This window comes from Coffea eugenioides, chromosome 6, assembly GCF_003713205.1.
Source record: "Coffea eugenioides isolate CCC68of chromosome 6, Ceug_1.0, whole genome shotgun sequence".
In the NCBI taxonomy this organism is placed as follows: Eukaryota; Viridiplantae; Streptophyta; class Magnoliopsida; order Gentianales; family Rubiaceae; genus Coffea; species Coffea eugenioides.
In genome coordinates this window covers 7,388,856-7,401,476 of record NC_040040.1, presented here as the reverse complement: position 1 = coordinate 7,401,476, position 12,621 = coordinate 7,388,856, and the positions used below count along the sequence as shown (strand labels likewise).

Genomic DNA, 12,621 nt, shown 5'->3' with positions numbered 1-12,621 from the left:
TTTCTTTTCTTATCAAGAATAATCAAATAAAGCAAAACAGCTTGTATTTCTTGTCTTATATGATTATTTTTCAAATGGAACCACTTTTAGTTCCATCTGTTCTCTCACCTACAATCTATCTGCAAGCCTTTTACCAACAAACATCTGTTTCTCTCACCTAGAATCTAGTTGCAAGCTTGGAGATTAAGGTACTCTATGTGAGCAAATACAATGGAGCAAGGAGCAATATTTATTGGCTCTGAAGCAGGGACAATTTGAGGCCTCAGTTGAGGAATTTCCCCAGAGTTACCCACAGTTAGCTCATTCCCATTTAGCAGCATAGTCCGGCTATGCAAGTCACCACCCTTAGCGGTCAGGTGGTACTCCTCTCTTGTGGCAGATCCTATTTTTCTGGGTTGAGGTAATTGAATGTACTTGGGTCTGGAGTGATGATGCCCGTGTTTGTGTCTGTGGAGTATTGTGCCATTGTATGCCACTTTGACCTGGACAGAATTGCTGCCATCTAGGTTGATCAGCAGCAAAGTGATGCCTTTCTGTAAGAAACATACCCTGTTGTTAGTTAACCAGTTAATGAATTATCGCGGAAAGATCGAATGCTGGAGCGAGCTTACGGATTGCTTTGCACAATGAGCATAGGCACGAATCTTCTTTGTGCCTGTGAAGTTCGTTGCTAAAACGTTTCTTCCCATCAACTGGTGCCAAAGAAGAGCACTGAGGAAGGCAGAATAGAATTTAGCCACAGAGTTATAGTGATGCCAATACAAGAATAATTAAACCGACAGAATGATAAATGTTGTGGACTAACTCTAATTGGTTATGTAAGTGGTATGATTACCTGTAGTAATCTGGATTAGGTACAAAAGTTGTGGTATCGAGCAAGCCGTAGTTTCCCCCAATCAATGACTGCCTGCAGTAAGCCTTTGTATCATAAGCAGATGCCATGCCAAGCTGATCCAGATACCTAGAAGTCATTTCCGCAGAATCGTCAGAGAAAAACAATTTAACATAACCACTTTATATACGCATTTATTAGAAGTTGGAACGACTGCTTGAATACCAGAAGCTGTACACAAATGCGTTCGACACACCGTCTCGGCCGCTGTTGTATGCCCCTCCGGCCTCACCAACCCAAGCAGAGGCAGAAGTCCCAGAATTCTTGAGAACGCCCTTGAGTTTACTAAATGTATCAGCCTCACCATCGAGATACGACGGACTTAGAATCTTTTCAATAAGGTGCTCATCCACTCCTGTTGATGTAAGATTTCGAGTCAAAACAGGACCAAACTATCCTTCCTCAAAAACCAGTTTTTCCGCTATATTACCTGGTCCTAGATTATATATGTGGTGGGTGGCTGCATTTACAGCGTTGTTGGTTCTGCGCAAAAAATCTGTAAACCAGTTGACATCAAAGAATCCTCCCGGCGCTAAAACAATTGGCTTGTTTGCTACATCCTTGTAGATTTCTTGCACTTTGTTGCGTAATACGATTGTATCAGAAGCATACTGATCAGGTGCAACCCTTGTCCCAACTCCACCGCCGCACAGTTCATTTCCTGGCCAAAATAGATGATGAAAAATCACCATCTGAAACTAATCTCAAGCTATCTAAATCATTTTAAATAAAAAACTATATGAAAACAGAGAAGAAGCATTTCTGCAGCAGGCTAACCATAGAAGGTAAATGATATTACCAAGTTCCCAACCATATATGTTGTAGCCCTTTTCAACAGTGTAACGAATAAAAGCTTCAGCATTTGAGGAATCCCAAGCTCCAACAGCTGAACCACCAGACCTTATTCTCCTCCCATTCAGAGCATTCAAACCAAATATAATTTCAGCCCTGGAATGAAGAAAGTGATTCACTAATTTCAGATCGATGACAATAATGAAAAATAATTACCAGTCTAACCAAGGTGGTGCTTCTTACGTACCCAGATTTCTTGAAAAAGGAGTTTAATTCATCCCATCTGGACGAAGGAAGGCACCCTTGGGTGAAGCCAAACAACTCTGAGGAATTCTTAACAAATGAATGGCAGCGTTGATTACTCTGAGTTTGATATATGACATTATCTTGCAAGGTGCCCCCAAGTCTAATCTTTAATGGTGAAAAAGCTGCAAAATGAGGGGAAGATAGCTACTTGAGCTCCCATAACAGGACTATAAATGCCGTTTTTGGTAATCAAGAAAGCCAGAAAAAGTTAATACCTTTTACTGCATTTAATAAAATTATGTTGTTAAGATCCTGCAAATAAAACAACAAACAGATCAAACCAGTCCATTAAACACTAATCTTTTTATTCAAATTGGCCACGGCATATAATAGCCCAGAATCATTTCGGACAATTTGAAATTCGTTAACATCTCTCTCACAACACAATCAAGATCTTTGGACTTTAATCAAAGAAGGCAAACAAAACAGAGCATAAATGATAAGCGAAAATGATAAGCGACAAGTATTGTCTCCTTCCCCTTTTACTACTTCATTGCTGAAAGCATCAGAGTGGAATTCGTAGCCATCAAAAAACTTTTCTGACACACCGTCTAAAGCATAAAAATCGCATCTTTTTAACCGGAAATGAGGTTGAAGCTGAAATATACAGCTCAAACAAGCCATCATCCCCTTGTTATAAAAGACGGCACTGGTTCACGTGGACTAAATCCATCAACAACTTCAGCATACCAACGTAGTAAGCTTGCAGGTAACATTAAAAAAGGCACACACACACACAGAGACATAAACATGAAACTCGAAATAGCTGCAAATGCAGGAAAATGGAAAGTACCAGATTGAGAAGGGAAGCATGGTCCCAGCTACAGGTTCCATAGTCACATTTCTCAGGTGGCCACCAATCCAAGGTGGCACAAATGAAATCGTCATCTATTTCTCCAATGGCACTAATCCCATCTACAAATACAAAGCCTTGGGCTGTTCCAGTGTCTTTTACAATCTCAGAGTACGCGAAAATGGAGCTATAACTAAACAAAGACAACCATATACACAATCCCACGTAGTACACTACTAAATAACCCATCTTTATGTCTTGAAGCTAATCTTCAAGATCTATCCCCCAGAAGAAAATGCTTAGTTGGAATGCTACAATTTTTACTCCATTGCAGGGCTCGTTGGGAAGTTTATGATAGTAAAAGAGAGGATAACAATTAGCAGAGATAGGAGGTATTAAGCTGAGGTGACATTAAATGAGTTATACATGCCCAAGAAAGCAAATTTACAGATAATTTATACTAAAGGCCCCCATTCCTTTTTGGGACTGAGGGTATTTAAATAGAAGGTACAAGAAAAATTCAAGATTTACAGCTTGGGTTCTGAGTAAGAAATTTGAGGCATCTCTAATTGGGCAAATCAGTTGGGGAGTGGGGCCATTGTGGATGTGCTTTGCTTGAGAAAGGTGGAGAAGGATTGCTGGAGTGTTGGACAAAAGATAAGCACAGTTTTGAGTTGGGGAGGTGTGAGTTGGGGTCCATTCATTGGTCTGGGGTCAAGGACAAGGATTGGGTGGATTCTTGATTCAACACACAACTGAATGGAACCAGAGCATCATCAATCATCGAGTCTTGCTACTACCGCAAAATGCTATCATCCGCATGCTTGAAAATTTCGGGTGGATTTGGTGACACAATAAGAAAGGTCGAATCTCGGATAAAGATGTAGTCATGTAGTACATATGAGGAAAACGAACATTTCTTTACTTTTTCTTGCAGAATTACCTACATAGGACGTGAAAGAACCGCGCTGCTTCGACTGAATCTTGTAGTTTTTTTTTTTTTTGAGCTGAATCTTGTAGTTTTTAGTTCCTTTTGCCAATAGTTCCAAGAAAAATCATTCAAAAGTGACTTGGAGTTTATTTGGTTATTAGCTTAAGACCTTGTAAGGAGACGAACAGCAAACATAAGAGTGATTAAACAAAAACGAGTACAAAAAAAAAAGGCGACTATTAATTGTTTCCACCATTATGTGTTAGTTGCAAATTACCAAAAAAAAAAAACTAGTTCAAATGAAAAGGGAAAATGAAGTTCAAAATTTTTTGATGTTGACTACTTACTAGTATTCCTATCGCTTTTCATCATTATTAATCCTATTTATAGAAGAATAATCTTGAAGCAACGAGACACAAACAACAGCAGAATCCAAAGTATGACAGTGGCCTCCACCTCCTTGCATTAGAAAATACAGAGCAGATTAGGAGGACCTGGAAATTTTTTATATAGGTGTCAACTCATGGTGAAATATTTACATAACAAAATGATTATGGGTCAAAATCATAGACTGCATTAGCAACAGAACATTTAAACTAATGGGACAAAAAAAATTACTGGCAAGTGATTGTACGCTCACTCAATTAATGCAACCCTTTATGGTACCCGACACAGCCCGTGAATATGTTCATATAATTGCCTACAAAGTACAAACAAACGCAATTCTGCTGCAAAATTTTCACCACCTAAATTGGATGGAAAAACTTAGGAGGCAAATTTACATATTTAGCTGCTCTAGAGTCCAGACTTGCTCTAGAGTGGGATTAGTCGAGCCCCGTAAGGATTTACCCGGACACCCACTCCGTCAGCAAAAACAAAAAAAAAAAAAAATCCAGACTTGCAAAGTTCAAAATTTCCGGAATTCCTTGAATCTGTCATAATTTTAGGCAACCGAGAAAGAAACTACCAGAACCTAATCCATTAGAATTAGCGGAGGAAAATCCTATCCTTTCTTTATTTGGTGGAAACTTGTGTTTCTTCCAACTCCCCTTTACCTACTTTCTGAAACTACATGCTTCCTTTTTTTCGTGTTGTTAACAGCTACACAGTAGGTGTATAACAGCGGGCCGGCAACATATGTCGTACACATGAAATTGCATCCTCAATCAAAACGAGCTTTTTTTTTTTCTTTTCGGGTTAGGGCTGGGGAAGTAGCGAAACGAGCTTAATTACTTTCTATCCGTTTATACACAGCAAAGAGGATGATGCAGGCGAAGTGGATAGATGTATGAATGGGTTTTGCACCATATTTAATCAAACTTTACATTGATTAAAGCTCTTTAATCTTTCAAACAAAGTATCCACGCTCAAGAATTTTCTGCTTTACCATTAATCTATTTACTTTTTGCTACGTTAGGATTTTAATGTTAGCCATTTATACAAGTGCCATGCAGAAAAATAAAGGGTCAAAACAAATAAATAAGCTGACGGTATAGTTTAATAGTTTCTGTTTCTTTCACCTTAATCATTTAGCTAGGTATAGATAAATGCAGAATTAATAAATAGAAAAAGTTAAATGGAGAGAATCAATTGGCAGCCCCATATTTGTACTAGCTCATAACCTTACCAGCTGGTTGTGTTCAGTGTTTACCACTGTTGAGGACGGCGGAAGAAGACAATAGCAAAGATTAATTGGCTCGTGAATCCATTTCCCCAGTCAAACGCTCCTGTCCCGGATGCCACCTTTTTGCCTTTGCCCATTTAAATTAATTGTCTGTATACTACTCACTTTTCAGTGGCTGCATCTATCCCTTGAGTTTCTAGTAATGCTGTTTTTATCCTTTACCTACTGTTGCTTTTTTTTTTTTTTCCTGTTTTATTGTGTTCAAGTAATTTACTGAGAGTGCTATTTGACACTGTTGATGTGGTAATGGCTCGGACAAATACCAAGTATATTCTTCCTCAGTTGCTTAATGGAGGTTGGGCTTCAAATTCATTGCCTGAAAAGACAGCATCTTCAACTTGACCAAAATTTCCTTTTCTTGTTTGTCTGCATCTGTGAGCTAGCAGTCGGCACAACTGCAATACTACAACACACCGACATTTTCTGGCTGAATTTCTTTGGTATTGAAACTGATCATGAAGATTAAGATGCAGGCACGACCCTGTACAGAATTACGTGTCCAAGAATTTATCATGTCAACATACCCCATCTAGTAGTTATCCTTGTTGGATGGATGGTTATGGTCTCCATCCCATGACATGATTGGTTAAGCTTCCCAACACGCTTTCTACCAAACCAGCACGCTCTTAATGTTGCAGTTGGATCCAGGAGAATTTGTTTGGTCACCGGTTTTTATTTTAACTGATCCGAATCGATTGTTTATTGTAGTATGATTTTCTTTTCTTTTTGTTTTGGTCACTAGCTACCTTGACCGATCCTTAATGACCTTAGCGCCGTTTCTCATCGGATTCGCTCTACATTAGGCTCTCAATTCCGATCAATCTTTAAACCTATCCGACACTGTTAAACACAGGACTGGCGGGAACTAGTTGAGTGCAAGAAGTCTCATTCAGTGTCGTCTCCGTCCAGTCCCATTAGAAAACACTAGGCAAGACAAATTCAGCCGATGAGAACAATAATATGTATTCAAATTATTACATAATCAACTTCCATAGGCATAGGATTAGGTTCTACATAGTTTCTTTGTGATCATTTGTGCTTGTCGTACGTAAATGTCCTCTGTCGCGTTTAGGTTTATCCAGAAAGAAGGCTCAGCATTTGGAACCGCATATTACTTTTGGATACTACCAAAGCATTATTGGTGACAAGTTTTTTTTTCCCCTTTTCTTTTCTTCAATAGAGAATGTAGGTTTCTTTTATCTGTCCATTCCACCTCACCTTCTTTTGGTAAAAGAATGCAGTAAATTAAAGAATTTGACAAAAAGCATACAAAGATGATATATTTGTTTTTGGTTCTTACGTAGTTGATCTTATAACAAACACTAGGTCATTAATTGAATGTCATTGTAGACTTATACTTTAAGAAAATGCAAAAATTATTCTGATAGTGGAATGGCCTCCCATAAATCGAGGTCATAATTTCCACCCTACATATATAGAATCAGGTTTGTTAGTCGATACAAAAAGAATTTTCTACTATAAAAAACATAAACCAGAAAGAAATTATGTCCCTTGACTCTTAAAAAAATTAAAGAAAATGAAGGCGCTTTATATTATATTAATTATTGGTATTATATTACTTGGATTGGGCTTGCAATTTCATATATTTGATTCTAGGGGACAATAGTGAATTGAGAGAAAATAATAGAATGCAGATATGCAGCCCAGTGAACATCCTATACCAGAAGTAATTCATTCTAAGTTGAGAATATTTAATAGTGAGAAAAATGCAATTAATAGTATTCGAACTCACGAAATCAAACGTAAAACAGTCTCCAATTCATCTTTAAATATACTAACACGACAAAATGTGATGGCATCACCTAAGATTAACTACTAAGTGGTATGTGATACCACCAAAGTTAAAATTGAAAAAAAAAAAATAACTCATGCCTGAAAACATTAAAATTCATAATCTTTAGTTCTCTTCGATGATCTCTCAACTGTGGCCTATCTCCTAGTAACTTGTAACAATGGAAACCATAATAGTAATCAAGCATTGCGTGATCTTATTTCCAATAATAGCCTGTAAATTTGGAAGGCCGTGAGAACTCATGGATGCAATGGCTGTGGTGGGAGTAATTGTGTGTTGCAGAAGCTCTTGAGCAGTGGTGGGAAAAAAGGGTTAAACGGGAAGATTTTAGGCCAGCAATTGTCATCAATGCTAAGGGCAGACCTGCAACAAGCAGGACCAAGTATACGTGGCTGTAGACTGAAGAAAGTATTCACAATTTCATCAATACAGCCTTGGGTATTTACCACAGCTTGCAAGCATGGGATATTCCATGGCACCCCAATGCTTATCATAGCATCATCTCCAAAACATGGTGCAGCCAAGATGGATAGCCAAACAACAACTAGTTTCATGGTTGAGATAGCCATTTTTGTGGTTTTCTCTTCAAGGGATACCGCTACTTTGTAGTGGTGGGCTGATGAGGTTTTTGCCAACTTTGTGGGACTAGGGGTGTATTTATATGCTACTACCAGGAGAGATGCTTTTACATGGCTCTCTTTTAAGTCTTTGAGATTGTACCATCTTTGTTAAGTCTTTAAGTTTCAATTCCTTGAAAGAGATTTAATACATCATAATGCTTGTCTTACAAATTAATAAAAGTGTTTTGCTTAAAGATGTAGAAGACGTTTAACGCATTTTAATGCTTGTCTTAGTTGTAACTAGGATCCTAGTTAACGGATCTGCAATTTTAATGCATTCTAATGCTTGTTCATTTATGTATTGTAAAAGAGTTTTGCTTAAAGATGTAATGGATCTACAGTTTTAATACATTCTAATGCTTATTCATTGATGTAATAAGTGCGAGTCTATGGCCAAAATGACACCCCCTATTCCAAATAGTTCCAGCTCCTTAGCATTGTGTGCAATGTGATTTTTAGCATATGCCATCAAAACAAATCTGTACACAAAAATGGATCCTATCATTTGGCTAGTTATTCAGCATTTGAAAAATATGTTAACTCATCAAAATTTTTTTAAGGAAGAAAGAATTTATCTCTTAGTGGAAAAATAATAATTTTTATAAACATTCAAGGATTCCAGACTGAGTTTTGACATTTAAAATGTTGAGAAAGAGGCAATCGAGTGTTGAAACTACTCTGTGCGTTGTGTACATTCTTAACTCGGCTATATAATATAAGTATTGGCGACTTAATACGTTTTAATGCTAATGTCTAACGTACAATGTTGTAACTCGTTAATGAACTATAGAAAGAGTATTCGGTAAACTTATTCTAATTAATTTGATTTGAGCAGAATATAACTCCCTAGACGGTAAACCGAAACCCGTATAAACTATCTTGACAGTAACAATTAATATATATATATATACACACACAGAGCACTCTACTTTGAGTCGTTTACATTCTACTGTCAAATTTGAACGCTTATTGGAACTATGATAGTAATAACTGAAACGGTGGTATGTTTCAGATTCTTAGGTCAATTTTCTATAATGTTTTTACTTTTTAGATCAAATAACATAAGGCCATACGTTTTTTTGCTATTCTAGTTCAGAACTTTGCTATGCAACTAGAATAGCAATAACTGAAACGGTGGTATATTTCAGAATGCTTAGGTCAATTTTCTAGAATGTTTTTATTTTTTAGATCAAATAACATAAGGCCATACGTTTTTTGCTAATCTGGTTCAGAACTTTGCTATACAATTTATAATTTAACAAGTTTTTCTTGTTTTCTTTAATTTGCATAAACACACAAACGGAGATGGAGCCACAACTGACGGATGGGAGCAATTGAAAGTTGCAACCCCTAAATTTTTTTGAAACTATATAATAGCCCATAAAAATGTAGATGTTCTAATATTGCCCCACTCTTGCCCTTCCCCTCAAATTTGATACTAGTATTCCCCTACCTCCACAATTACCTCCTCCTCCTCCCAAAATCTTCAAGCTTGTCCATCGTTTCTACAAATGAAACGTTGAAATAGAATACATTAAATGATGCAATTTTCATTTTTTTTCTAATAAATTTCATTTACTTAACATTAAACTTTTCTTAGGTGGTAAATCATATAGATTACAAGCGAACCAAACATTCATTTGGTAGTTTAAAGTGTACACATAATTCACCTACTGTATATACTAGAATGTACATCTAGTAGTCTTATGCATAATTTTAATTATCATGCATTTTTATGTAATGTTTATGCATAATTTTAAGTATTATGTAATTTTATACCATTAGATAACCTAATTATTACAAATAAAGACAGGATTTAGATATTTTTTAATTTTTTAAATATTGAATAAATTGGTGTACTTGTAATAGACCATTAGCTGCACAAAAAATGTACAACACATTGTAAGTTTATGATAACATTATTATAACTCCTGATCAAAGGTCTTGATCCCGCCACTGTGGCATAGGCTGTAATAATTACCCCCTTAATTTTTATAATTACCCTTCTCCCTAGACATTACCCTACCTATGATTTCTGCTGGTTCTAGTGATATATATATAGATATATATTTTCACCTTGCCTTTAGTCCCTCAGATACGGATTCTAGTGATATATATAACTTTCAATTTTGTTTGTCAGAAACTCTTGAGAAAGAGGTACAACGAGGACTCCTCGTTTAACTAGTCCTAACATATCCTCCATTTAGGACAACGTATTAGCACACTGAGATGCAAACTTAGGGAAACTAGTGAACTTTCCATTTCTGTGGTTTATGAAGGAGAATTCCAACTCAATGAAACAAATAACTGAAAGAGATAGAGATGAAATTGAACATCTAAGGCTTCAAACTAATATAGATTTGGCCAAGAAAGATCCTTATCCCCAGTGCTTTTGTCGTCAACTGCTCCAAAGGGTGGAGAAGCTGAACCTCTGGCACATGCTTCCAGGATAGATCTTGTGACCTCGGGGTCAATACGGAGCTTGGCCAGATCGCATTTAGCTGCGATGTTAAAGATAGCTCCGCAACAATTCTTGCTCAGTGCATATTGGTTGGCGTTCTGGCGTCCCTCAAGAATGCTCAAAACATCAGCACCGCATTCTCCAATGGCCGGCAGGGCTGCCAAACATTCCAGTATCTTGTTAAAGTCAGTTGGCTTCACACCCTGAATTACTAGTTGTTGCTTTTGGTCTTGGGCTAGTCCCATTTGAAAGTACGTGGCTAAAATGCCCACGATCAAGAACATCTGCATTGCTAAATAAGTTGCTGAAAATGATGCCATCTATTGTGGCTGCAGGTGTTGTTCAGAACCACTAAGAGAAAACCAGTACAGCTATGTAATAATTTCTGTCGATAATACACGGCTACTGGTACTTGCTAATTGTTGCAGAATAAAAATGAAAGTGTGAGATATATACTCGCATTCAGGATGGATTAGCAAGTGTACAAGTGCAAATTTTTTTCCCTTCGGGAAGTCTATGTAAGGTCACTCAATCTGTGTGTTGGAAGATTTATGGTAAGTTATACACGCAATAGATCAGATTTGTTGCAGTGTGGGAAGTTAAGGAAACCAATCCCCAATTGATATGGAATATTTGTTTCCTTTGTGATTCGAGCACATGCACATACCTTTTGGCTATTGAGGTATATCAAGAAATACCAACAGCGTTAACTTACAAAATTTGATCTTATACAAATCATATAGTAGTACAATGATTCAAGGTTTGCAAATGCATTTTCAGCTTTCACCTTATACTTACCATAAAGAAAGAAATACTAACTTAATAAGGATTAAATGTACAAGTTACAAGAAAAGAACACGAGTCCGTTCAGTGCATGTCGGGATCCTGTTATGCGATGCTCTATTAACTTCTCGTTTTCCCTTTTGAAGATGGATGATTATCAGAATTGGACGTCAGATCCATTTTGTTCATCCGAGAGTAATAAATTGGAATTATAGAGTTAACTAAGAAACAAAGAATACACAGACAATTTGGAGAAGCTGAAAAAATTATCCAAGTCGTTGACAGCAAAGGAAACGGTTTCATCTTTCAATCCAATAATCACTTATTACGGCCTTATCTTACACATACGTTAAGGGGTAGCATGATTACGACATTGTTTGGTGAGCAAAGGTGGAAATTGTGGTTGGAAAGGAAACATTCTAGACCAGCAGCAGGGTTTGATTCTTAGGACACCCCTACAGCGTGCAGGACTGATCAGATTACGGAATTTTCCTTGGTGGAGTGAGTCGTATATTTGAGTAATACAACCATCTATTCTCGTCACTCTCGACCAGCAATGGGCAACATCTAAGAAAGAACATCTGGGCGGTGGCAGCAGCCCCGGCCCTCTAATGGTAACGATTGGCAGCTGGTCTCCGGGCGCCTTCGCCATTTTTGTTGCCAAAACACAGGCAGAGACGCTGATAACATGCACCATGATTAGGATTTGCAGTTTAAGAAACATGGCTAGTTGCACTTGATTTATGAGATCTATACAATGGTCTTGGCTTTTAAATTCGACAAATTTGGATTGTTCATTTCTCCTCTAAAAGTTTTCAAGTCTTTTCGTGAGGATATTTTTTAATCACTTTTTTATCTCATATATGTCAAATCGCTATAATATATTTATTTTACAAAAATTCTAAAAATAGCAATTCAAACGGACTATGACAAGTTTTTAGCAGCAAAATTTGTTGTAGAAGTAACGTCATTTGTCCCTGCAACTGAAATATAAATAAATGCGGTATACAACATTTATTTTGCAGATTTCTTAGTGCAAAAAATGAATTACGCATTGACAATAGTGATCATAATTAAATGCGGTATACAACATTTATTTTGCAGATTTGTTAGTGCAAAAAATGAATCACGTTTGCGGGTTTTGACAGCAGTGATCACTTCATTTGCAGTTGGCAAAGAAAATGAATATGAAAAAAAATGGGTGAAGCGTGGCAAGTTCAGACGGCAACAACGAACGAAAGATATCCAACCCACAGCTAAAACTTTCGAGGAAGAGCCCAAAAGAGAGAGGTCTTAAAAGCACTTTTTCTTAGGGCAATAAGTTTCAACTTTTAATATTTTAGTACTGAAATCTTATCCATACCTCATTTCATTTTTGGTGGATTCTTGATTCAACACACAAGTGACTGGAATCTGAGCATCATCAATCATCGAGTCTTGCTACTACCGCAAAATGTTATAATCCACATACTAGAAAATTTCGGGTGGATTTGGTGACAGAATAAGAAAGGTCGATCTCGGATAAAGATGTAGTTATGTAGTACAT

The 12,621-nt window shown here is 37.0% G+C and overlaps 1 protein-coding gene across 1 annotated transcript; it reads right to left on the bottom strand.

The window, feature by feature from the left end:
* Positions 1 to 19: 19 nt before the first annotated feature.
* On the bottom strand, positions 20 to 3,248 carry LOC113774690 (heparanase-like protein 3). The gene is made up of 9 exons (XM_027319290.1): positions 2,784 to 3,248; positions 2,206 to 2,242; positions 1,932 to 2,112; positions 1,692 to 1,840; positions 1,323 to 1,553; positions 1,058 to 1,247; positions 836 to 961; positions 612 to 711; positions 20 to 533 (listed from the first exon to the last, which is right to left on the bottom strand). Exons 1-9 carry the CDS (start codon positions 3,030 to 3,032, stop codon positions 165 to 167), a joined length of 1,632 nt encoding a protein of 543 aa, XP_027175091.1. The 5' UTR covers positions 3,033 to 3,248; the 3' UTR covers positions 20 to 164.
* Between the last annotated feature and the right edge of the window lie 9,373 nt (positions 3,249 to 12,621).